This window comes from Apaloderma vittatum, unplaced genomic scaffold, assembly GCF_000703405.1.
Source record: "Apaloderma vittatum isolate BGI_N311 unplaced genomic scaffold, ASM70340v1 scaffold38434, whole genome shotgun sequence".
NCBI classification, from domain to species: Eukaryota; Metazoa; Chordata; class Aves; order Trogoniformes; family Trogonidae; genus Apaloderma; species Apaloderma vittatum.
The window spans coordinates 11,412-38,638 of record NW_009715060.1 but is presented as its reverse complement, the minus strand read 5'-3'; the positions used below and the strand labels follow the sequence as shown (position 1 = coordinate 38,638).

General features: G+C 40.4%; 1 protein-coding gene across 1 annotated transcript; it reads left to right on the top strand.

Moving 5' to 3' along the window:
- Positions 1 to 9,519: 9,519 nt before the first annotated feature.
- LOC104273593 (latent-transforming growth factor beta-binding protein 1-like) lies at positions 9,520 to 15,998 on the top strand (the record flags this gene model as incomplete). Its single annotated transcript, XM_009868962.1, has 3 exons — positions 9,520 to 9,642; positions 13,554 to 13,703; positions 14,966 to 15,998. Coding segments are annotated over 3 exons (443 nt in total), but the record flags the coding sequence as incomplete, so codon positions are not given.
- Between the last annotated feature and the right edge of the window lie 11,229 nt (positions 15,999 to 27,227).

Sequence of the window (27,227 nt, the reverse complement as noted above, 5' to 3'; positions counted from 1 at the left end):
CAGGTCACCTTGTTATAGAATGAGATTAGATGGTCAAGCAGGATCTACCTTTCATGAATCCATCGCTAGATGAGCAATTTAAGATGGGTAAGAGAAATGGAGTACCAATAAGGAACGAAGAATCACCAGGGAATGTAATTTTGTATTAAAGAAAGTTGACTGTCATATTTTTAAAGACTATATTTTGTTTACATGTATACAAACTAGACATTGTTCCAAGATATTTCAGGTTAGAAGCTGCTTCTTGTGGTGACTGCAAAAGCTAAATGGATATAGAGAGAAATGTTGTCATTGACACACAGGCTTATTTGTGGGGACTGAGGAAGACATCAGCAGAAGCAGCACAGGTTACACAATGCTGCACCAGTAAAGACTTCTATTCTCATCATACCTGGATTTTCACTTGGGCCTGTGTTACTCTAACCATAGTGTTGCGGCTAAAGCAGTACATGATTTACTTGTAGGAAGAGCCTTGGAGTTAAAACAACATTGAGAAGCTCAATGAAACATTACTGTGGTTGTTAGTGTCTGCTTGGGTTTTATGTTTTTATAATTTACTTGCAATGTCCCTGAACCTGTTCTTATGTATCTTTACTTGTTTAAGTTTGCTTTGGAAGTGTAGCAACTGAAAAAAAAAGCCTTATGTTGATGATGTTGGCTGGAGTAACTGCTGGCTGAGGCTTAGACCAGAAAGAGACTGAAGAAGAAAAACAGGGCATGACATGACTGCAGCTTGATCTATAAGATATGGAAATCTCTGAAATGTCTTTGTCAGAACAAATCTTACAGAAGAATATTCCGAGGCATTGAATTACTACACCTGCATTCAATTGCAGTTGAATGAAATGTAATAGTAAAAAAAAATAAATACAGGGCAGTAGCTAATAGCAAGAATTGTTGCTAGGACCTGGATCTCCTCAAGTGGAAAGATAGAGGAGAATAAAGGAGTTTTTCTTTGTATGAAGTTTATCACGTGGTGACAGTGTCCCATCTGTGTCACACAAGCATGCAATCCTGAGAGAAGGTAGGAAAGCTGTTCCTTGTTGGAAGAGTTCCGGGAGAGACTTCCTTCTGAAGATTGGTAGCTAGTTACATTTAAAACAGGGTAAATCTGAAAAGGAGAAGGACTACAACGATGGTCAGGGAATGGAGAAGATGAAAACAGCCAAACCTAGATGCGGAACAAAGGTTGCACATGGTGAGGCTCTGCTATAGCACAATCATGGAGGATTCCCACAAGCTCTTAAATTTAGCAACAGTGCTGATGCGAGGGAAAAAATTGGAACAAGCTCAGTTTGAACATATTTAGGCTTGAAATTAGATGGATTTTGGTCATTAGGACAACAGGATTCTGGAGCAGCAATCCCATGACAACAGCGGAGTGCAGATCCAAACTAGATCTATAAAAAAACTTGTGAAATTAATTTTAAAAACGACAGGAAGTTTCCTGATGGATAACATGCCCAATGTCACTAGGGTGAGCCTCAGTCAAACTGAAGAGCATTACGTTGGATCACAAAATCTTTCTCCCTCCAGACATAAGATAATTTTATGTGAAGTTTGATTGCATTGAGAAGTATCTGCTTTAACTTGGAGCTATGAGGCATACTTTGATCCCCAGTACTTTCAGTCATCCTCATAGACTTGAACATAGATAGTTAAAAAAAATAAAAGCTTACTGATTCCTTATTATATCAGGATAAACACACAGGCTTACATTTGGTGGTGGACGTGGTATGTACTCATGTGTCTTCACACACACGTGCACGCACCCACACAGAAACCTGGAAACCTTTCTCTGTTTTCAGGAACATTTACCAAGAAAAATTCAAAGCTGACTGAACTTAATAAATGATTCATTTGACATGTCTTCAGTTTGTAGCACTTAAAGTGATATCATTGGCTCAAGAGAGTGCTTTCACACCTCTAGGCCAGCAGGTCACAGGTTCAAGTCCTGGCTGGGGAACATGGAATTTCTCCATTTTTAAATACTTGTGTATTGTGTTGGCCAGATATACTACTAAAGGTGTTCTCTTATTTTCCAAATTAGGGGCATTCTGAGGATTTGTAACACATGTTAAAGAAAACCTGGGGATGTGAAAGGCGTTATCACCACAATACTTTTGACACAAAATGAGTTGGATCATAGAATGGATCATTCACTGATCTGTGGTTTCCTTTCTTTATACTCCCCTTGTATTTGAGGATCTAGATGCTGCACTTAGAAAGAAGGAAATACAGGCCTACCACCATCAGTGATATGTTTGCAATCCCTTCTAAAGCAAATTCACGCTTTAATAAAAATAACCTCAAACTTTTGCATTCTAGCTTGTCTTGAAAGCACTTGTGTTTTTCAAGATAAGATTTAAATACCCTGTTTAAGTAGCATCCAGCATAAAACCCATGGGAAGACAGCAAACTTCTCTAAGAATTGAACTGTATAAATGAAACAGAAATCCAGCCTTTCATCAGCATGAAAACAAAACTTACAGTTGCTAAGATTTCTGAAAATGACTAAGGGGTGCTTGATCAAAGAAAACCCACTGAAAAGGGCACTAAACATTCAGAGCCTGAGACAAAAATAAGTAGCACCTGTTGAAATATTGCAACTGAACAGCAATATCTTAACAGTAAAACTGATAAATACTTTGATGACAACATTAAGGAGTAAATAAATACTAGTTCAAAGTCCTGATCAAAACAGTGCAAACATCAACTGTAGTGATGTGATTACACACATCCTACTTTTAGATTGAGACAATTTTGTGGGGCAGACCTTCTTGTCGTTGAACAAAGGAAGCAAAGACAGATGGTTTTCAGTTACGTTGGTTCTAACCTTATGATCTTACGGTATCATTTTACAGATAAAGGTTTTCACAGATTGCATCCAATACCAAAATGTTAACTACTGAAATGTATTTTCTCTGGGCTTATTATGCTGTTAGGCTGTACTTGCCAAAAAAACCCTTCTATTAATTATCCTTAAGAAACCTCTGTGTTATTTGAGCTTTGTCATTTGCAATCTGTAATAATTTACCCATTGAAGAAAATGAGAAAATTGCATAATTTTGTTTTAGATAACAAAAGAAAAACATCCTTTCTTCATTGCACCTATCTCCCAAAAAAAGCTGTTGGGTGAGCTGCCCTCAGAATTTCTGCTTCCTTGGTCAATTTACTGCTAGTGCCCGAAGACCCAGCTGTCTCCACCCACAGTCCATCCTCTAGTATCTGGCAGCAAGACAGGCACCGATCGGTTTAACAGCTGGGTCAAAGCATCCATGCCAGAAAAAAGAGAAACTGGCCATGACTGAAACAAACAGAATCTAAAATAAGTCGACATACACCTCATGTTAACCTGAACGTGTAGCACCTGAATTAGAAACCTGCTGATCCTCTAGAAACTCCTGTGAGACCTATATGGGGCTGGAGTGGATTGTAGACCAGATGTATTGTTACAGGGTACTGGAATTTTGAAGGGGGGAAATAGAAGTAACAGCTAGAAAATTTTGAGTAAAGTGGTGTGCCGGAGTCTGTGTTTAATTTAGGGAGACTGCCTATTTTTGTGTTTGTAAAATGATCCTCCTGGAGTTTGTTATTGCAGTGCTGTACTACCTTTGCTTCGTGACACCTTAGGATGCTAGGAAGGTGGAGTTACATGCCTCTGAACTAAAGATATGCCAATCCGTTAAGAAGGGTGCTTTCTGCTTCTGTAGCTGGCTACCTGGAGAAGAGGGGGTGAGGTAGGACTGGGACTCTGCTGTTTTAACAGGGCTTTTAGTAGCTATTTGTCAAGGGTGGGAGCACATGACTATATCTATAACTAATAAGTTGGTGGTGGTCTAGACTACAAAGATAATGTCCTGAACACATTCTTAGGCAACTGTAAAGGACACGAGCATTCAGTTTATCAACCTGCTTATTTGTGTAACCTTATACATACCTTTTCACTGTAAGTTTTAAATTCTAATTGTTTGTGAGGTTTTATGGAACCACTTTATGTTTAGATCTGCAGAAAGGACAGTGGTAGAATAACACGTCAACAGGTGCTACAGATGTTCTGTGGGACTACGAATTGCAAAGAACTGCTGACAACTTATGTTGTACTCAAAGTTTCTCTTTATCTCTACCTTAGCATTTGCAAAGCCCAGATGAGAACACAAGAGGATAGTGGGTAACTTGAATCACCTAGGGTGTTGTATAATGTAGGATTTCACCTGGCCAATTTCACAGGTTTTTTTCATGCAGAAACCCACATTCTGTCATGAAAGAGGCACTCTGAGCATTAGATTCCTTTGACCTGTTCTAGATACCTACTTTAGGATGAAAAAAGTCCTGGAAGTGATTATGTGTTTCCAAGGACTAAAAAGGGACACTGGATGAGTAATTCAGATGCAGACCTTTGGAGATGCCTGCATGTGGTTGTTGAATTCTGCCTCTTATGGCAGAACAGATTGTTCATATTGCTTTTTTGTCACAAGGAACTCTGTGGATCCTTTGTAAACATTATTAGTTCTGGACTGAGCTTCCATATTATGAGAACATGGTGTTCCCTTCAAGTTCTGGCTCATGTCACTCACGAAGATCTGGAAGTACTGGGAAAACCAATGTGTGTAAAGGCTGTTTCCATTTGTCCTCTTTTGAGATGGTAAAGATAAGCAGGGAGGTGCTGGATTCCATTTAGAATGACATTGCGCCTCCTTCCTTTCTGGTAACGTCTCTGGACAAATAAATTACCTTTGGGGCTCAAAATATTCCAGTGATTGGGGTTTTGAATACTGAAAGTCTTTTGCTTGGTTGTGCAGATTTTTGGCTGCTTTCATTTCTGTCGATGATTTTCAGTGCTCTTTCTGAGGTTTGGGAGAGGTGTGCAGAATAGCTTTGGAGGGGTTTTCCTCATGGAACCTCACATTCCGGGTGTACACAGAAAGCCATTTGCAAAGTTGTGGCAGAAACGACGTGTCTCTTACTACAACTTCTAACAATCTGTCTCAAGCGGTAGGAGAGAGAAGATTGTTCTAGGTGACTACCAAGAGGTTTTGAAATAACCAGGTTGGTAATTACTTCAGTTTTAACAAGACCTTTACATCCTCTGTGAGCTTTTCCTCAGCAAGTATCCATCTGAGGATATGAATATCCTTACCTCATGAAAAACATCCTTTAAGACTAGTACCCTTCCGTTTTTCTTCAGCATTAAAAGCTGTAGAACATATGTGAATACTGTCCACCACAAACCTCAGGATCTTAGTCACTGAAGACATGAATGAAATTATTTAAATTGTCAAATAGCACAATCTAAATATAGAGCTAAAGTATCTTCACCTCTGGTTCACAGATGATGCAAATTCCTCAAAGAGCATAAACTTAACCAATTCAGAGTGCTGTCCAGAACCTCTCCTTGGGGAAGGACATATATTACATGTAATAAATGCTTTCTTGGCTTTGTCCTTCTCTCCAGTGATTTCTTGCATGGTGAAACTGTTGCATTCTTAAATTATTTGAAGGAACTGCCTTGGTGTTGATAGCTTTGGCTCCTTTTTTTACATATGTGATGGTGACAATTCTGAGGAGCTGGAACAGAAATAAAGCTTGCTTTATGGGCAGGAGCTAGGATTGGCCATGGTGCAGTTGTTTCATGGTTATGTCAGGAAAAGCTTGTTTTATATAATATTTTGCTTTAAATACATGAAATATGGAATAATTTTCCTCACTTTAGCATTTGTTGTCCTCCAGATGCAAATAAGGCCTACTCAGACTTGTGCAGTTATGGCAACTGTATATGCAAATTAGATGCACATTTGCACAGCTGCCCTCGTGCTAACAAGCACCTAAAAGCCAGTCAGTCCATCCAATTTTATGTTGCGTTGTCTCCGTCAGCCTAGCTTTCATCACCAATTACGGCTAACATCTGTGCCAGTATGCATGTGTGTCTAGCTGTAATCCCCTAACACGCTTGGTTTATATGCACACATCTGACTTGAAAAATGTCCTTTACATTTTTGGAAGCCTACATCAGCTTCCTTTTATAACATTATCCTAAGTTATACAACAGTATATGTCTCAGTGCCTCATTTTCAAGTTATGCGAAAAGCTTAGAAACACACAGAGCAATATAGACTAAGTTATATTAAAAACAAGTGTTTTCTTCCTCTTGAACTGCAGTTGTATTGCCCTTGATCACAGCCAGGAGATGAGTGAGCAGAGAAAATAACTCCATCTTGAAAAAGGTTTCATCATTGATTGTGAATTACAGAAAATGAGTAATATTTTTTTAATTTACATGAAAGATTATTTTGAAAGGGAGCATTAGTTTCTGTGACAACTAAAATGTCTTTGTCATTCTGGAGTAGTTGGACATTTTCCCTTGCTCTCTGCCCTGTTATAGCCTTCTTAATCAAAGTCTCCTGCTGTCATGTCCCTAGGGCAGTATCATGCTGTTCTCTCATTTGTATACCTGCTCTAGCAGGGGGCTTGGACTAGATGGTCTCCAGGGGTCCTTTCCAACCCTACCATTCTGTGATTCCATGATACTTGCTGCAGCTTTTCTGTGTGCCAGTCATGCTTTTACCCACAAATCTTATGGCACTCTCTTCATTTAGTTCACTTCCCTGCAGAACCATGACCGGAATACACCACAGTGACCTGAAATACATTATTTTTAATATCTGTCCTCTGGAGAAGGACTCTGATGGGTTCGTTTTTCTCAGGCATCCAAGTCTCTAGTTTATCTTATTTCAAAACACCGGTTCTTGTGATCTCTCCAGAATATGTTCCCCTAAATACCTCTCTCTTTATGCTCTTCTCTCGGCCCAAAGATAAGCTCAGCAAGGTGGCATAGGTAACTTGCCCTTGTTATTGGTCCTGAATTTCTGCTGTTAGTTTCTTGGGTGGTTTGCTATCACTTATCCTTGGGTTTATCTCCTGAGCACCTAGTAAGTGAGTCAAGACATTTGGAAAGACAAGTCAGAAAGTCTACGCTACTTGGACAACTTAAATAGAACCTACAGTATTAAGAGAGTATTACAGGTAAATTCAGTCATCACAACAATGATATAAATTATGTATGAGGATAGGTGTGCACATTCTAAAGTGACAATATCTTATTTAAATGCTCTGTCAGCTTTTTATTAAAGCTCTATATACAAATAACATAAATTATAAAAATATTAGTGTATTAACAAATGATGAATTAAGCATAATAGACTTCAAGAGGTTAATAGGTTATTAAATGTATGTATATCCTTGTAGAAGACCTTGATGTAGTTACAACTCCTTGTAACAAATACGAAGTTTACAGTATGCCCTAAACCAGCTCTTCATCATTTTGCAGCCACTAATTTACCTAAAGATGCAGACATCCAGAACTTGACTGGTGAAGGACCAGTGTGACAGGAAACAGATTTCTACTGTCAGCATTTCTTTATTCTTCTGTAGACAATAAACAACTTAGTGTTGGCAAACATGCAGTATAAAACAGTCTTGCACAATCTTCAAACTGCACAACTCTCATGGGCATGAGAGCTCCAGCTCTATGGATTTTCAGATGTTTGGACTGCTTACTTTAGAAGAACAACGTTATTTATACTACTGGTATCACTAAGTGTAAAATTAGCACTGGGTAACCTGAGAAGCCAGTGCCCAGGTTCTGTCCAGTCCTTTCCATCAGATCGGGTTCATGTTGAAGAAGTAGTGATCCCTCAGACCTGCTTGCTTTGGTCCCCTTGCCACTGACTGTTTTTGCATGGTGGCTCCTTCCACACAGACCAGAGCAGATTTCTTTTGCCAAGAACATTTGTGTGCATCTGTGAGAAAGTACTTTTACCCCTCTGCACAGCTTTTTGAATGTATCAAAACCCTTGGACATAAAGAGCAGCTCAACACAACACAATGAAGGTGTCAGTCTGATTACCCTGTACATGGATGTTATTGGGGGTTAGATGTGGGGAAGGAAGAATAGGGTGTTTCTGGTGCTATGACAGCTCTTAAAAATATGCTCATTCTCATGGTATCTCAGTGGGAAGCTCTGCATTCAGGGATGTAACTCACTCTATATGCTGTTTATTTTCTCATGCTGGCTTTGTTTCATGTTCCATGGAATGTCTCTGTTAGGCAGTGTACTTTTTCATTTGGGTGAGGAAATCACCTTGCACTTGAAGCAGAAGGTGGTGAGATTTACAATGATTTGTAGATTTTGTGGGGCATTCAGTCTGCAGAGTTGGACTGGCAGCCATGACAGCTCTGGATGTGCACAGACAAGCTTTGCCTGTACTGTGCAGTCTTAGGTTCTTAAAGAGCCAAGTTGCTGACCACAGAATTCAAACAGGCTTTTTGAACACTCTGTTGTTTTCAGTACAAAAAAAACCGTTCCAGGTGGAGGACATACTACCTGTGAAAATAAAATTACAATGCTGGGCAGCAAGTGGAGTTGTGCTCTGCACTGTCTAGAGGCAGTCTGGATTTATCCAACTATTTGCTGTCTGGGACAGTTCTACACAGCATGAGGTTTCTGGCTCTGTAACCATCTGCAGTTCTTGGATTTTGTATCTGCTTAGGGCTTTTTTTCCTCTCTTTTGGTGGTTTTCTTTCCCGTCCTTACTCTGTCTGATTCTCAGAACACCAGGCAATCTTCACAGAAACAGATGCTAAATAGTCTGTAGCAACAGTAAAGGAGCACCTGGACTGCTGTATTTTAAGAACGTTTCTATTTTCAAATTAATTGTCTTGCATATATTTTAGTAAGTGGTCATGGAAACAAAAGTGACACAGTAAATCGAATTAAAAATATCAAACCCTGCATCAGCATTTCAGACACAGACTGACGCCTAAAATCAAGAGTTACTTTGGTGTTCTTCAATTTGTGTAGTCTAGCTATTGGAGAGAGGCGGAAACTCAGAGTATACCTATTTCTCCTGTGCGTTTCCTCTTGGCCTATGAGGTTTATGGCCAGGGAGACTTTGAATAGCACTCATACTTAGGCTTGTGATTTGAAGAAACAGTTTGCAGATGAGTGTGGGCTATTTAAGAAGGATTTTTTTAGTCCATAATTTCTGCAGGTTGGCCGACAGCCCCAGAAATACGGCCCCACCTGCTTCAGTTTGCTTCCTTTGGGGTGGCTTCTGCTAGCAGCCCTGATGTTCTGGGATAGCATTTGTTCCACCAGGATGAGGAGCGCAACCGCTGGTAGCCCTGGAGAGGGGTGCATTGGCAGCGGGATACACAGAATCCCTCTGCTCTTGATTCCTGTGCAGGCCAGAAGAACCTGACTTTCTGTACAGTTACTGACTCAAATCTATCCCTGGTGTTATCCCTGTTATGACTTAATAGTCTGTATTTGGCTCATTAACATTTTAACGACGTTCTTCTTGAAGAGAGAATGTTTTGTGGAAATTGCAGATTTAGGGTGTTTCTAGGAAGATAAGTTTATTTCCAGCTAATATGAACCACAGCTCACTGGGACTTATGTAATGCAGCCTGTGTTAAAAGTGTGATTGGTTTTATATCCTATTTTCTTTCTCCCCTCAGAGGATTATGCCCAGCTGTGCAACATTCCTGTTCCAGGGTCTCGACGGCCATATGGACAAGATGCTTTGGTTGACTTCGAGGAGCACTACACTCCAGAAACTAATCCATACTTTGTTGAAGACCGTAAGCATGTTTCTCTGTTATGTAAAATAACTGAAAGGAGGGTTGTAACTTGGATAATTTCCCTGTAGCTGGAGTCATTCTCCTGCTTGTTTCTGAGTACTGTGGCCTATTTATGTTTTAGTTATTCCTATGACACTAGCTTTCGGTCAGGTGTTCTGCTTCAAGGGCCAGTACTGTACAGTACAGTCCAGTTGGGCTCTGAGTACAATACTAATTTTAAATATAGTGAAATAGCTTGTGCCAAGTGTACTACATTTGTATTTACCAACAGATTTACAGCTAAACGTTGAAAGGATTGCCAGTTTTTCTTCTCACAAATTAATTTTCCTTTGGAGCATGGGACAGATTTCTTCGGAGTGTATTTAGTTTAAAAGAAAAAAAAAATAATTCGCACCAGTTTTCCATGATTTTCCAGCAAAATTTATATGGGGGAAATGGAGAGCGTGCAAGTTGTTCTCACTCAACAGAGAAAATTTACAGTACAGTATGACCAGAGAGTATGCCTTTAGGTTAGATAGAACGGCCTGTCAAACAGGATGCGAAGGGTTGTACACAGCATCTCAGTCGTAATATCAGGGTTCTTTATGTGTCTGGCCCAGCTCACTGTTAAGACTTGTGGGAGAGGGATGCATACGGATCTCAGCATCTTCCTCAAAATCAGCCATGCTGTATGGGTCTAGCGTATTTCATCACAGTTTTAGAGAAGAAAAGCGGAAGTATCGGAAGGGACTGCTAACTTCCTGTGCTTTTTATGCACATGGCCTACAATTTGCCCCTATGCTCTTTCCCAAGGTGCTTCTCCTGTACAAGGAGTTATTTTTATAGTAACAGTAGTAGGTCAAAACAGGACAGGAGGATTACAGCACGCTGTTAGAAGGCTGATAGGCATTTCTTGTGCACAGCACACTTCATCCATTTCTACCTAACTACACATACCAGACTAATAATTTCATTTCTATTTAGCATCTAAATGACCTCCTATCTCTACACAGAATTGTGGTTTTATGTCCAGATGATTTTAATGTGAGTACTGAGTGTTGATGTCTAATTAAAACATCACACACATGCTAAAAAACACCAAACATGATGAAAAGCCGAGAAAGGTGACTGGGTAACCAGTGTGACAGATAAAATCCTGAGCAGGAAAGAAGCACTTAACAAGTTATAAGCAGCGGTGAATAAATATGATAAAATTGTGGACAGTTTTGAATTCACAGCTGAGTCCACTGGCTTAGGGACAGAGGCTTAAGAGCTTGTGTCCCTTGCTTCCATCCTATCACTGAATCAGATGCAGTGGCAAGCAAATGCGTTACAAACTCCAACGCACACAGCTGTATGACTGCCCTGATCAGAGGCATCTCCCCTGACATACAGTTGCCACATGTTTAGGTCATCAAAGACTTTAAATTCACAATCCTGCTGTGGTCCATATGAGGAGCAGGACCTCCCATCCATGGCACGGCCATGTACTTCAGTGGAATACATGTCACCTGTGTGCAGTCAACTTCTACAGAACCAAATACACGTATTAGAATTACAACCCAGGTGCCATCTAGCTGTTTCAAAGTACAGTGTTTTTGTGAAATAGAACTTTTTGTGTGTGATAAATATTTTGGTTTTACATAGTTAAAATTACAACATACTGCATTTATGAGAGAGAAAAATATATATGAATGCATGTACATAGGCATGTACATGCATATATATGTGCCTATCTACTATATGTCAAATAAGTGATGCCTTTTCTTTATTTAGAAAATATCACAGAATCACAGAATGTCAGGGGTTGGAAGGGACCTCAAAAGACCATCTAGTCCAGCCCCCCTGCCAGAGCAGGATCACCTACAGTAGGTCACACAGGAAAGCATCCAGGCAGGTTTTGAATGTCTCCGGAGAAGGAGACTCCACAATCTCCCTGGGCAGCCTGTTTCAGTGCTCTGTCATCCTCATAGCAAGAAAGCTTTTCCTAATATTTTTGTGGAACCTCCTGCGTTCCACCTTGTACCCATTGCCCCTTGTCCTGTCATTGGACGTCACTGAAAAGAGCCTGGCACCGTCCTCCTGACACTCCCCTTTGACGTATTTATAAACATTTATGAGATCACCCCTCAGCCTCCTCTTCTCCAAGCTAAAGAGACCCAGCTCCTTCAGCCTTTCCTCATAAGGGAGATGTTCCACTCCCTTCATCATCTCTGTGGCTCTGCCCTGGACTCTCTCAAGCAGTTCCCTGTCTCTCTTGAGCTGAGGGGCCCAGAACTGGACACAGTATTCCACATGTGGCCTCACCAGGGCAGAGTAGAATTGGAAGGGGCACCTTGCAAATTTCTTACCACAAATTTCTTACCACATGACAGTCCACTCAATATCCTCAATACTGTTGCAGTGAGATATGATTTACTAGATTTGTGGAAAAGATTGGAATGTTTTCCACTTAATGTACACTTCTGTACCTATGTATTATGTATATTTTTGAAACGTGGCATATGTCAGCAAGTACTTATGTCACCTTATGTGTTCAGCATCTCCAGAATTTATTCAGTGTATGACTGACCAGCGTGATCCTTACAGAGAATCCCACCACGCTAGAGAAAATCCAGAACAGAAACAATGCATGTAGTCAAAGAGACTGGGGAGTGGAAATGACAGTAGAAAAGTTAAGTGGAGGGCTATAGAGGAAGAGCAGAGTAGGAAAGGCAAAGCAGGACAAGAGAAAAGAGGGCCTCAGGAACCAAGACAGGATGGAGTAAATATAAAAAGACAGGAGAAAAGCACAAGGAAAGGGAGAAATTCCTAGGTAGCTTTGCAAAGCTACATATCAGAACTGTTTCAACAGTATAAATCAGTACAGAGGTTATAGATAAACCAGTGGTTTGTTTGCGGAATCACTATATTAATTGTATGTTATGGGAAGATGTATCCTACTCTATTCCACTCCAGCTTCAATTTCTCATCCATTTCTATGCTGTATATTTGTCATCCTGGTAAACCTAGACTCTCAAATGTTCTCAACAATTTACTCAAGTCTTTTTGATGTGATGGGCTGCCACCTGCAGTCTTGTTACATCACTGCTCCACAGACAGAAATCTAGTGAAAAAAACTTGTACAGGTCTAATAGGATCATCTCAGTCCTAGAAGAATCTCTGAACATGTAAAAATGTCTATTTCTTAAGTGTAGAACCTTCCTTATACATAAACGCATAACTGTCAAAAAAGGCCCTAAGACAGGGAGCACAAGGCATTGTACAAACCACTGAGTACAAAGACAACTCTTTAGCTTTGCCTATTCACCATCTAGAATTATGACGAGGAGCAATTGTTAGATTATAGGTATCGGTACTGGCACCAGTCGCTGAAGTACCAGCCAAAGGGTTCTTAACCAAAACCACAACAGGAAAGCAGCCTCTGATTTCTTCTTACTGTTATTATGGCAACTGAGATTGTTTGTTGGGGTGCATTTTTATGTTTTCTTCTAGATAAAACAGAATGTATCTCTTCCCCCCTAGACAGCTCTTATTCTTCTAGAATACTGTTTTAAGGAACTTCTACCCCCAATTGCACTACCACTTCTTACCTTTGTTTCCATAAAGATTGATACACATAAGAGTTTAAGTAAAAGGTACTATTTAGAAAACAGATTTATCCTTTAAAAAAATACACTGTCAGATTACTCAGTTTCCTTTACAGAAATATCTCGATTTTTAACACGAATTTAAGAGTTCACAAAGTTCTTCAGTTTTCATCTTGAAACATACCACAGCACTTTTCTAGTGCATTTAAAACTCCAGATGGAGCAGATCTGCTAAAGCTGACCTATTTTCTGCAAAGTCAAGTCACATTCCAGTAAACTTCTGAGAGGATTTCAGACTCTCAGCTCTGTAACCTACTTGTTTGCAATTCTTTCTTTACCCAGGTTTTCTGAACAGCTTTGAGGAGTTACAAGCAGAGGAGTGTGGTATTCTGAATGGATGTGAAAATGGTCGATGTGTAAGAGTCCAGGAAGGCTACACCTGTGACTGCTTTGATGGTTACCACCTGGATATGGCCAAAATGACCTGTGTTGGTGAGGACAGCATATTACTTCACCTTCTGGTAGTCTGTCAGTATACTCAGTCGCTTGACCTATGGAGGGGCTGGAACAAAGGGGTTAGAGACAATTGCCCAAATTGTACTCAAGATGCTAACTTTGTCTGAGTTACTGCAAAGGCCAGTAAATATTGTGACAGAAATAAATAATGTTGATGTTCCTCAGTTCATCTTGGTCATTACAGCTCTAGTGAGTTAAGAGCCTAGAAATGAGCAGACACACATTGTGTAACGAAGCTTAAACTTGTATCAGTAATTTAATGCTAATATAGAGAACAAGTATTTTTCAAATGCTTTAGTGAGCTAAGAGGATGGAAATGGATCCAGAATAGAAAAGTAATTTTAGAAGCAGTTTTTTAGAGCAGTTGAATCGCCTATATATGCACATAACCACTTGGTGGGGTTTGGTCCTTGATTCTCACTATTTCAACAGTCAACAGACTCACCTATTACTCTCATTCTCAAACTAGTAAATCTGCACAACTGCTGACTGGGACATCTAATAACTATGTCTTCAGTTAAAACAACAAAACATGGGAACAGCAAGTTCAGCAAGTCAGTGAGAAGATGAAGCAAAACAGCACCCCTCTGCGTAGGAGCCTAGTAAAGACTGTGCATGGGTATTTCAGGTTTAAGGTCTGTAGTAGCCTTGCTGAAGCGGCATGCTTTGTAATCCACAGCTGGGTCTCCTGGCTGTTTCATGGTAAGCTGCATGCGTGCTCTGTAATCTTTAAGACTTCATGGCAAGCTGGCCTCCTTAGCAAGAAAAGATGTAGCTCCTGTGTATTTCAGGCCAGTGCTGCACAATATGGAGTGCAGGTAGTTTGCTGTTCACAACTCTTTAGTTAACATCAACATCTTGTAAAGTATTTGAATTTTAAAAATACAGATACAGTATTAAGAACTTGGAGCTTCTATATTAATAAGCCACTTTTTAGTCATCAGGTAAAAGCCTGTAAGTGGCTATTAAATTTTTGGTTTGCAGTTTAGGCTGAATTTGGACATGGTAGTCTGACAGCTTGAAGTCATTTAATACACTATTGATTTCCTACAATAACTTCTGCGTCTTCCCAACTCATCTGTTACAGCTTTTGACCCAGCCTCATTCCACCTGATCAAAACTGAGAATGAAGTTCTCAGTGTCTTCATACAGCACGTTCTACTCGTGATAATGCTGGAAATGAGTTTTACCTACACACCACACTTAAGTACGTGTCTTTTGATGTCCCCTTTTTGCAGATGTGAATGAGTGCAACGAGCTGAACAACAGGATGTCTCTCTGCAAGAACGCCAAATGCATTAACACAGAAGGTTCGTACAAGTGTTTGTGTCTCCCAGGGTACGTACCTTCAGACAAGCCAAACTACTGCACACCACTAAACTCAGAACTAGACAGTGAACTGGAGTAGAGGAAAAATCTCCGTATCCTAAGCCCATATACTCTGCACTGTATAAAGAACAGGAAGAAAAGTATTTAACTTGAGAAGAGAAGGCACCAGAGTAGCAAACGTAAGAGGAGAAAAGCATTAAAATGTGTCAAAGGTGAGACATAATGGGCTGATTGTAAATCAGCTTCACCGAAGTGACAGACCAAATGGACACATTACTCTGTATGAAAGAAATAATCAAGTATATAGTGTATTCAGAAGAAAAAAATCTTTGAAAATAAGCAAAAACAGTGCTGTTATTTTAAACAGAAGAGCTTTGGGTTTTTGTTTGGTTTTTTTTTTTTAATATTGCTTGGTTAATTTGGCATTTAAATAGTGATGGAGATATTTTATATTACTATGTCATTTTTTGATTGTTCAGTTCCTTGCCTACTGTTTCTTTTCAGACCTTTTTTTCTGAGCAGTACAAATTCTATGATACAGATATTCTTAGGCCATTTTATAAGAACTGTTAGACAGGGTAATGCTCCTCCTTCTCTGAAACAGTGGTCAGTGACTTTTTTTAATTTGCTAGTTGTCTGCCCTGTGGAGCAGGCACCATTTATTTTCAAATGTTTATATACCTTGGCGAAAAGTCTTTATATTCATTTTGTATTCTGTATGGTTGTTACTGCACTTAAAGTCTTTAGAACATTTCTTGCCAAGTTCAAAGCTGCTAGTGGACAACATTGGAATGATTCCTTTTGTACATTAAAGCAAAAGATTTTAGCTCACGTTTGTATTGTAATGTGTAAATTGAACACAAGAGAGATCTTGTATGATTACCCTAACATATTAAAGCTGTATATTAAAACTCAATAAAATCACCTTTTTTTTTAGAAAAAAGATACTTACTAATTGTAGGAATTCATTTTTCTTTTATTGGTGTTTATGTTACAAGTATCAATGCCTCAAGTGTTTACAGTACTAGAATTAATTTACATTGTAGTTGTTATAGGGAGTTGTCTGGCTGGTTTTTCCTTCTCATACTGTTTTAATAAGACCAGAATCTGAATTAGTTAATGCCTGAAGTCAGGCTTCCAAAGGGAAGATTTCAAACACAGACCTGCAGAAACTGTTTGACTTGGAAGCTGATTCCCATGGAATTTTTCTTCTTTCCTAGTTTAGGCATGTTTCCCACTAAATCTGCAAATAAGAATCTTCAGAAAATACTGAAGAGAAGGGGGAGAATTTGTTTTCTTGATGAACTTTATCTTCTCATCAGCTCTATTTTTCACTAGGAGTTGGGAAAGAGATTAGGAGACTTGACAGATGTTTCACTTCGACCTTCTCCAGGGTGAGAGAGTTTGCTTTGGAAATCCCGAAACATGTCCTTTTGATATTTTCCAAATTAAAACATTTTTGCTGTGTCTTTTAGACCTGCCTTGCATTTAAAGGAAAATGATAACATGAGACTTTTTAAGTGAGTCAAATTAGGTCCAATTGTCTGAAAATGAGATTTTTATTTCTTGTTTCACAAAAAAAAAAATAAATACTTGGTTTGGTTCTGAATCAGATTTGTCTTCCAATATTTAGGTCGGCCACTGAACCAGAAATATGATAAGTTTTATTCCTTTTAGTTCTGTGCACTCAGTAGATCTCATTAAAGCCCATGTGCCTGTTTAATGTGCAGAAGCACCTGTCCTTCGAAGGGCCCCTCCTACCTATCTGCTGGAATTTGACACTAGTGAGATATTGTATGTTTAAGATCTGGTTATATGTTAAAAGGCCAGAAGAATTTCTGAATAAAACTGGGGGGGGGGATCATTAAGGAAGAGACTCTTTGTAAAGTACCCAACTCCCTTGACTTTTCTAGAATTAAGGAGGAGAATAGTGGATGACCAGTCAGTCTTCTCAGTCAAAAGAGGTATGCTACAACACCAGAGCTGGTCTGTAATTACCAAAAAAAAAAGATAATTCTTGCTTACTTGCTTTGGTTAAGTAGGAAGGAAGGCCTGCTCTTACTGTGGAATTCCATAACTACAGAGCTGTTAGTTGTCCTGCTAAGAGTAATGCTATATGATATTAATAAAAAACAAAATCACAGTTACAGCCTTTCACTGGATTCAAGATGACTTCTGGTCTGCTTTCAGCCAACTTGAAAATTCATAGATGAGACAGTGCTTCCCCCCACTTCCACTTCCATCCAGCCTCCTCCTGCTTCAGAAACTGGTTGTGTTCACCTCTGCAATACTGCCTGGGCCCCAGAGCTGCTATTGCAGTTGGCACCACAGACTCCGATTTTCAGCATCCCAGTACTTCAGTCCTTCCCCAGTTAGGGAGTTAAAATGGCAGTACAAGTCTCCCCTTTTCCTGGGAGAATACCACTATGACAGCTGAGGAAATGGAACTCAAACTTCAGTACCCTTAAAAGTCTTCAGCTGAGGACAAACACTGTATGGAATGTGTAATTTTGAACCACAAGACTGGCTCCTTGCTGATCTATTACATCTTTTTAAAACAAGTTTAGAATAGCCTGGGACTTTGCCATTCTCAGATAGACACTTTGACCCCCTTACTTTGTGTTATTTCAGACAAAAAAACCACAACCCAAATCCAAGCTGTTCCATGAGCAAGAAAACTAAATCTGAAATGAAGCCTGAATTCCTATAACCTTTCCTTGGAAGTCCCTCTTCAGCAGACCAGCTCCTTGCATCTCCAACACTTTCAACAGGCACAGGCAGCACCCACCTGCTGTGGGCGCCAGGACAGGGTGGCAGATGCAGATGCATTGACACAACTGCTGGAAACCAAATGTTGTCCATGCTCTTAGCAGGGAGGGTTAGCTGGGTCACTTGTCCGGAGTTGTTCATCAAACTTCACCGACCTCAGAGTTCTACTGGCCTTTTCATCTCATTTGCCTTACAGGTTGAAATTGGTCACGGGGTTAGAAGTTACCAGTGTGTTCAGAGAGATGGCATATGCTGGGTCGTTTCCACAGAAAACAAACCAACTAGCAAACCTAAGCCTAAGTGGCCTCTTGCCCTATTGATTTCTGTTACCAGCAATTCACAAAAGAGGTTTTGGTGTGTCCAGCCACTTTCCATCTCCCCTGCCTGATTCAAGAAGACAGCAGTTGACCCAAGCCCTGAATGAAGCTTGAAAAAAATCTTCTGGTTCAATAACCATGTCCTCATCACAGCTACTCTCTTCTATTACAGATGCTATATAAGCAAACAATGTATTTTTTTGCATGCTTCTGCCTTTCCTTTTTGCCTCTTCTTACCTCTAATGTGCCTTAAAAAACACATCCAAAACCAGACCAAACAGCCTAAACTACACTTGCATCCCAGTGCTTAGTATTCCACATTGCCTGGCTCCAGGCCTTCAGAAATGCTTCAACAAAGAACCACCATTGAAGGAATTAAATGAAATTTAGCCCATCTGACCTCAGCCTCTGAAGCCCACCTACTTTGCCCCAGACTAGCAAGGCTGGTTCTGTCATTTCACCTGAGAAGCTGCAGGGCTTAGGAATACGATTTTGATTCATAGTTAAACAAACATTTTCTTAACATTGTTAAGGTGAGGGATTGGATGCCTTGGCTGTAGCCATTTACTTGTTACAAGAGCTGCGGTTTAGGTGAGAGCCCTCAAAATACAGAAACCACCAAGCACAATTCCATGTTTCAAGTTTCTGAGTGCAGCAGGATCTGGAACTGATTACAATGTATATGAAATGGCACCAATACTTTTTACATCCATTTGGACCCTTAAAAAACAAAAAAAAGTTAGTCCTTTTTCAGCCAGCCGTTTCCTTGCTACAGAAAATAAAATTGCTGACATGTTAAAACTGAATTCTGCTAGTTCCCTTACAATGCTGCTGTGTTAATGAGAATGCGGTTACTACAGAACTAGTTACACTTCAGCTAGAAAGACGTTTGATATGAATAGATGCTTTCATGTTGGGATGCTATTCAGTGAAAAATCAGCCAATGTTAAAACTATTCAAAGTGAGCACTAACATTCCTTGGGAAAAGACAGTCACAGCTGGACAGATCATTTCAATTCAAGAGACAAAACTGGCAGTCATGAGAAATATTCAGCTAGTTAGCGGCAACTGACACACTCAAATAAATTCCTGAGTAAAAGAAGTCCTAAAACACTAAAGACACCCAAGTGGTTGTCACGACCTATTAGCTCAAAGTGATCCCACCCCTCATGGGGGTTTGAATCTGAGTTTGGCAGCAGAGGGGCTCCTGGCTTTGGCATTCTAATCTAACTTCTCAAAAGGAAAGGTGACAGACCCCATTAGAGTGTGTCACAGGCCTAATCTGGCCAGCAATTAAACCTCAGTGCATTCCTTCAAAGTGCACAGCAAACTTAAAAACCGCACTGCTGCCTCTAGAAGAGACTACAGTATTGTTCTTTTAATAACACCACCCACTTTGAAGAGTGTACTTGCCAGGGGACTCTTTTAACACTAAGCAGACCGAGAGAGCTATTAAGGAGCCATTCAAGCAAAGAAGAGGTGACCTGCTGTGTCACAGAGGCTGCTGCTCATTTCTGAGATTATTACCTGATATTTATATAATTTTTTTCTATCAGAATATTTGAAATTTACCTAGGGGAGCAAAGTGATGTGTCCAAAAGAGAAGCAGAATAACTAAAGAATGACTGAGTCAGGAACATCAGCCATTTGCCAAAAGCTTCCCAATGAGTGACAATGTCAGATTGTGAGAGAGTAACAGTGTTCTTTGGGAGAATGCCAAGGAATGGGCTACAGTCACTGCATTCACCTGCATTCACCAGGAATAACCTCACACAGCAGAGCTAGAAAATTTGGGCTCTTCTGGGGCAGCTGGCACAGGCTGCATTTGCACACCAAGCTCTGAAAGATCTTGAACCTCAACACCACACTGCCCCCACCAACCTTTTACCATTTGAGCGCCTGTGCACCAGAAAGAGTTATCCTGTAACAACCTGCATGAACATCTGGTGGGGATGTAAACCAAAGAAAGGCAGGATGTCAGCCATGTCAAATTTTCTTTGAGACCACGGAATCACCAGCCACATATTTTGACTCAGAGACTCCTAATGGAAGTCTTCAGGCTGCATGTTGTGTCCCAGCTGTGCCTGGGGCTTGTGATGGGAAGATACCCCTGTGCCTCAGCAGGTGAGCAGCCTCACTGAACTTTGAAGTTTCCCCTGCCCAAAGCAGGAAATTGCACTAAGGGCTTCCAGAGGTCCCTTCCAAGCTGCATTTTTCCCATGAGAACAGGTGGTGGCCTGACACATCAGCCGCTTCTCCCTATACTTACACGGATAGGGAACCTGACAGAGGGGATATGACCCCTTCCCCTTCTTTTCCACACCTGAGCATATACCAGGAGTGTGCCTTTCATTTAGAGCAAACAGAACATCTGTCTGCTCAGCCCATCGCAGTATAAGCCCATCCAGAAGGAGCATTTGGCACACTGTGCGCTGTTGCTTGCTATCAGCAGTATGTTCTTCAACAGTTAAGAGGCAATGTGAGGAAATTCTGCAGTAAAGTTTTTGTCCTGACAAAAGACACAGTGGAGACAGGAAGTTTTGATATTCTTATTTCTTTCTACACGGCCTTTCCGTCTCAAGTCATGCTTCACCACACACTGCTTTCCATTAGCTCTGAACCAAGGGAGATGGAGAGGATACTGCTAGCCAGCATGGAAAATTTCTACGTGACGATTTCAGCATCACCTCCAATCCCTATCTACTCATGCTGCCAGGATCCATTCCGGGGCTGGATTTTTCCAAAGCACTCCATATTGATTTAGCTTTCCTCCCACTGAAACCTGTGGTACCTCCATGGATTCCAGTGGGAGCAGAGCAAGAGCTGTGCCAAGCTCTTTTGAAAAAAAAATCCCACCATGTGTGTTTAATGAGGAATGTCTCTGGCAGAAAAGTTTTGAGTACAGCTAAGCAGATTTATTTTCTTTCACATTAAAAGTTTAATTTCTGCTACTTCGCATCCAGGAGGTAACTGCTCAAAAGGGTGGGTAGGACCAGTTCCAAAATCTCCAGCAGTCTGTTTCCACCTGAAACTGATTTAAACTTTCCTGTCATCTAAATGGTCCCTGTCACATTGTGAGTGGACACCATTCTCAGGATCCACACCTCCCGTTCTGACTGCAGGCAGCCACCCAGTTCAGTTCCAACCACAAGGGCACTCCCCACTTCTGTCTCACTCGATGGCCCTTTCCAGGGACAATCTTCACTGCAGTCATGCTTCTGCTTTTCACCTCCAGCACATCCCGTCACTTCCTCATGACCCAAAGCTTCAGCATCCCATGCACTCACTCCTCCTTCCTGTTCACGGGCATTAGACTCCACAAAGTAGTCTTCAGTCTCTAAATACAGATTTGGCAACTGGTGAAACTGATAGCTACTATCCGGTTCTTAGAATAATCTTCCGCCAAGGTAAATCGATCACATCCGTCACAGTGATCTTGCACCTCACAGAAATAGAAGGCACCTCTGCCAAGTCGATTTTGTATTCTTCCCAAAACCACCCAGAGATGCGACATGTTCATTTTCCTTCTTTTACCATAAGCAAGAAATGTCAAGTATGCTTTTAGTAATGAATGTATTCTTCTTTGGCCTGTAGCATGACCAAACCAAACATGGAATAAGGAAGTTTCAAAAATAAAACAGGAAAGGAAAATCCTTTGATTTGCACAACAGTGAGCTGAATGAACGTGGAATTTTCATTCACATTTGCTCATGTTTAGATGTTATTTTTCCAAAAACCAAAGAAAAGTAGAGAATTATTATTTTTATATTCCCTTAAGCTGAAAAGAAAAAAAAAAAACCTACATTAACGATATTGCTCATTGTAAAGTTAGTTCATTTCAGTACACTGAATGTAAACCAAAGCAGATTATAGGGAGCTTTTGAGGGTTTCACTGTTGCATGAAAAAATACACAGTACATCCAGACAGATATATATTAATTTCACATCTGGTAATACTTCCAGTATTGGGTGATTCCTCCAGAAGGCAACAATAACTATTTTTAGCCAAGCTAGCCCTTACTTCATCGAGTAAAACTTGGTTTATGTTTGAGTGTTTGCTAAAAACATTATATCCACCACATACTAGACCTAACAAAACACTTGCAGATGCATGCTGCATGAGAGATAGTCTAGGAAAATCTAACACTATAGATATTTTCTCTGTCTAAAAACCTGACTCAAAACAGCTCTGAGTCTCAGCAGTATTCAGGACTCAAGGACAAGAACCTTGCTCCTGGTGTTCCTGCCTCCTGTTTTCACACTGCAGAAGAGCTCTGCTTGATAGAACAGGTCGTCTGGCCTTGCTTCCATGGGTGGAAGTGACACAACTCGGTTTTTGGGCTTTTGGGGGGCACTGTCATTGGGACTCTGGACTGAGGCACTCCTGTCTGCTGCAGGGTCTAGTCTGGGACCTTTTTTTTCTGCTTGGGACCTCGCTGTTATCTGGAAGGCAAGGGTCCCATATTAACATATTCTCTTTTATCTTTGAGTGTATTTGCATACTTGTTAGTATCTGTATACAGTTTGACATCTTCATTGTTCTTGTTAGTATTTTTTTCTCCATTAAACTGGTTCAAGTTTTTTTTCACTCTCAAAGTCTCTCTCCCTGGTTCCCCTGTTATCCTCCCCTGAGAGGGTGGTAGGAGATCCCAGAGAACGCCTGTCAAAGTTTACTAGCCAGCCCAGCCTAGCCTTAAATTTTGACAGAGGTTTAAATTACCTTTATCCAAAGCATTTTATTGTAGGCTTATAAATGGGATAAAGTATCAGGAGCTTGCAAAATTTTATTAATTAATAAATATTACTAAAAGTTAATAGAATTCTCCCATTATACAACCAGTAGAAGATCTGTATCCAGCACTGGCTGTCCAACAGTTAGACAGAAATATAAGGAAATATCATAAAAACCTGGAGATACAGTAGAAGAGATTAAGCCCTAGTAATTTCTTTGGGCTGAAAGCTGCAGAAAAGAGAAGAGCTTTGGGGAAGCCTGCTGTTCACAAGTTTTAACAGCAAAAATACTTTTTCTTCTGCCTTTGTCACTAGAGGTCAGCACAGCATCTGAAGTGCTATATTGTTCTCGTTTAAGGAATGATAAGAAAAATCCACAATTCTCAGAGGGAAACAGTGGTCTTAATAAATAGCTCCAAGAAGACAGATTCTGTGTCTCTGCAATGGGAGAACTGTGAAGCCTCAAAAAAAGAACACAGCATCAACCAAGAAGCCTGAGCCCAAAATCAAAGTAAAAGCATGCTAGAAGTTTAAAGGTTCCTGCAGAGTCTAACAAAGGCAAACTTTAAAAATCCCATTAGCCTATGGTAAAAGCTGTCACCTAAAAAGCCCAGCTGACTAATGGTCTCGAGGACTCATTCTAACGTATGAGAAATAAACTATTCAATTTCATGGCACAACAAAATTACTACCCCAGGCTGTGAGCAGCTGGTCTAGCTCATGTAAAGCTAGCTCAGACAAACAGGTCAAGGAGATGATAGGGAAAACATTAACTGCACTAGACTAATTCATAGGAATGCAGGGGGTGAAAAAAATACACCAAACCATAAGCAGACACTCATCATCGCAGCACAACAAAACAGATATCCACTGTGTGATCCTCGTCCCTTTGAAGTCACTGGAGAAACCTTACCGTTAGGGAGTCTCTCCCAAAGGCCTGATTAGTGTCAGTCAAGAGATGACATTATCACAGCACCTGACATGAACTGTGAAGATGTGACTTTTCCTTTTACAAGAGATGATGGTGGCAATCAGCTGCTCTCAAGACAGGTGCAGGCAACAGAGATTTGGCACCGAAGAGATGCCACCTTGTGTCACAGCAAATCAGTTGCTTGCCCACCCAGTACATGTGCCAGAAAAGGGGTGAATGTTCCAGTATGATTTATGGTGTTCAATTCACTGCTCCAGCAGAAGAGCAGAAAAGTCCAAACATCTAAAGGCTTGAAGTACAGGTCTATAATCATAGACTCATAGAATGGCCTAGGCTGGAAGGGACCTTAGAGATCATCTAGGCCAACCTCCCTGTTTTGGGCAGGGACGCCACCTCTCGACTAGACCAGGCAACACATGGGGACCGAGCGGGAATTGAACCCGCGACCTCAGTGTTGTCATTGTTTTCAGCACCACGCTCAAACCACTGAGCTAACTGGCCCCTTATGTCTGAGGTCTGCAGATTATTAATATATCAGAGTCGTAGTGTGTGCATCAAAAATGGGCACCTTGTTGTGCCAAGTCGATTTATACCTCAACAGAGGTATAAAATGAGAAAATAAGATGGATATAGGTGGAAAAAGTATACAAGGAAATAATGAGATAATGCTAGAAACAGTAAGAGCAGCTGCCCACACTGTACAAACAAGGGATACAGTCAGGAATGGGGACATCTGACATGGCATCCTGAACAGCCAAGAAAGCAAAGAAGCCACCAGCAATGATGAGCAGCACCAGAAGAACTTGTTGGAGATAATTTCTAACAGTTCAAAAAACAATTAAAATTTTAAGTAGCCCCTTTTACTTTCCTGGGAAAAAACACCACCTTCTGCCCTGCAGCAACAGTGGGACACAGGACAGTTTTTGCAGAAGAACAGTGAGGTAATGTTGCAGCTGTTTATAGCAGTTTTTCCTGAGTGGAGGGAGACAACACGGACGCTTCCATGACAATTTTACGAGTGGGAACATATGATGAAATCGTGAGTTGGCTGTAAGCAAAGATTAACTCTGCTAGAATAAATTATGCACATCTTAAGCAGGACAGAAGTAGAATGCAAAAAGAACTTTGAATACATAGATGTGACTGAAAAGGGAATAGGAGACAATTAAATACAAGGGAGAAAAAAGATGAAAAGCAGAAAAAAACAAGAGAATAAGCTTTCCAGATAGAAGTATTACCTCCTGTGAGACCTTTGCAACTTATTCAATTTCCATATCAATACCATGGAGATAATGTTCACTGCTGTCACCACCTCCCTACAAGCTTTAAACTCCTAGTTGGTTGTACAGAAATCAATCACAGGGAAGAGATGGGAATGTACTGATGGGCCTTAAGAACTTAAATATTTTGTAAACGAAGCTTTAACTTTAATCTTCATTATTATGCTGCCACCAGGTTTAATGCATGTTCTTTGTTTAAGGTACAGAGAAAAAAGGTAGGCACTGTGTTTTGGTAAGCAAGAAGATGAAATTCAACACTTCTACTCATGATCTCCTTTCATTACCACACAACAAGTCTAAAACACACAGAGGTAGTTTATGGCATGGGGGATTATAGACCACAACTGTGCTAACCTCATGAGGCCACAAACACAGAGGGCAGACAACCAGCACATTATCTTCTATGTGTATGTTGACTCACAGCTTGAGTCTGACCTGCAGTTTTCCCTGACTTTTTTATAAGATCATGATGAACAGTTCTTCAGCTTGCCCCATAGCTGTAAGTAGCAGATCTGTTGGGGTATTTCCATATTTTGATGATTTACTTGAACGGTGGAGGAGAGGAGAACAATACATTTTCTATACAGTGAATATAAGCTACAATTAGAAAGGCCCCAAAACTCACAACTCCTCAGCTGCTATAAACTGGCACAGATCCATTAAAAGCAATAGGCCAGATTCCCCAGACAACTAAAATCAGTGTCGTTCCGCTGAAGTTGATGAAGCAACATCAATTTGTAGAAGCTAGCGATCTGGCCCACAGCCTGCAGTGAAGTCCAGAAAGATCATCTGTGTTTAACAGGATCAGAAATCAAAAGGAAAGTCAGTGTCCTTACAACTTATTTGAGAAAAGAGATTTCCATGTTGTTAACTCAGGTAAACAAGAGCTACATGAGCTAAAAACCTGTCTATTGTTTCTTCCTTAGTATAGCTTTACCAGAGACAGTTAGGTGATTTCTTGCAACACATTCCATAAGGCATTGAAATGTGAAGGCAAGGAGGAGACAACTGAGAAAAGAAGAGTGCCAGGAATAAAACTAAAAAGAATTCAAGCTATTTAATGAATTACAGGCATGACAAACTAGAGTTTGCTTCCCTGCTCATGCTGACTTTATGTCAAACCCATTTTCATTGCTGTTATTGGAAAGAGTGGCATAACACAATGCTGCTCAGCAATACAAGGGAGGGGCAGCATAAAAGCAGAGAAGGCTCAGGTAGTCCAGCTCTTCATTTTGGAAGCTGTTAGGAAAAGCTTTCATAGTGAAATTTCATGGGAGTTTGGATAATACGTTTGCCATTCTAATTGTCAAAAAACAAGATGCAGCACTAGAACTAATTCAGTAATCAGCACTAGGGAGGAAACCGTATCAAAAAGCATCTAAATTCATGTATTGTGCCTCATCGGCAGAAATTAAAACTATTTGTGCAAAACCCCTTTGAAGTGCCCAGTAAAAAAGCAGTGGTTTTGTCGTGCTGCCATGGCATATAGCTCAGTCTAAGTTTTCTGTTGAGAAGAATTCACAATTCTCTTTACATGAACAAGCTGACTCTGCACACAAGAACTCATTTTAAAAAAAGAATTTGATTACGTCCTTAACACATGCATGCATGCATGCATTTTCAGGGCACAGAGTGTAAATGAAAAGTGGAGACAAGATGCTTTGAATTCCAGGGGACCAAAAACATTCCTACAAGTTCAGAGCACCACAGTGTTACTCTGCATCTGCTCATGCAGCGACCATTTGTCCTAGAGGCTAATGCCTAGGAAAGATGAGTAAAAATGAGGCTGTCAGAGAAAATACATTTCTTTTGTTTTGACATAGAACAATTTAACTGAACATTACAAGCATCTGGCCTCAGCAACTCTTTCTCACCCTGCTCCTAGCTTTCTTGTGGCTCTAGCCTGATCAATCCCCAAAGGAATCTTTGAAGTGGAAACTCTGAAGACCTCTCTCAGAAACTCCCCTGAAGACTGCACAGGTGAAGGGGAAGTGAAAAACTGCACTCTGGGTGAGAGTTTCTTCCTATGTGCAAAGTCAGAATGACAGAGGAGAGAAATCCTGCTTCAATCATGCATTCTGTTTTTGTTTGGAGAAGTTTTGAAAGACATTGAGAAAAGACGTGTGCGTTTGAAAGGAAGACT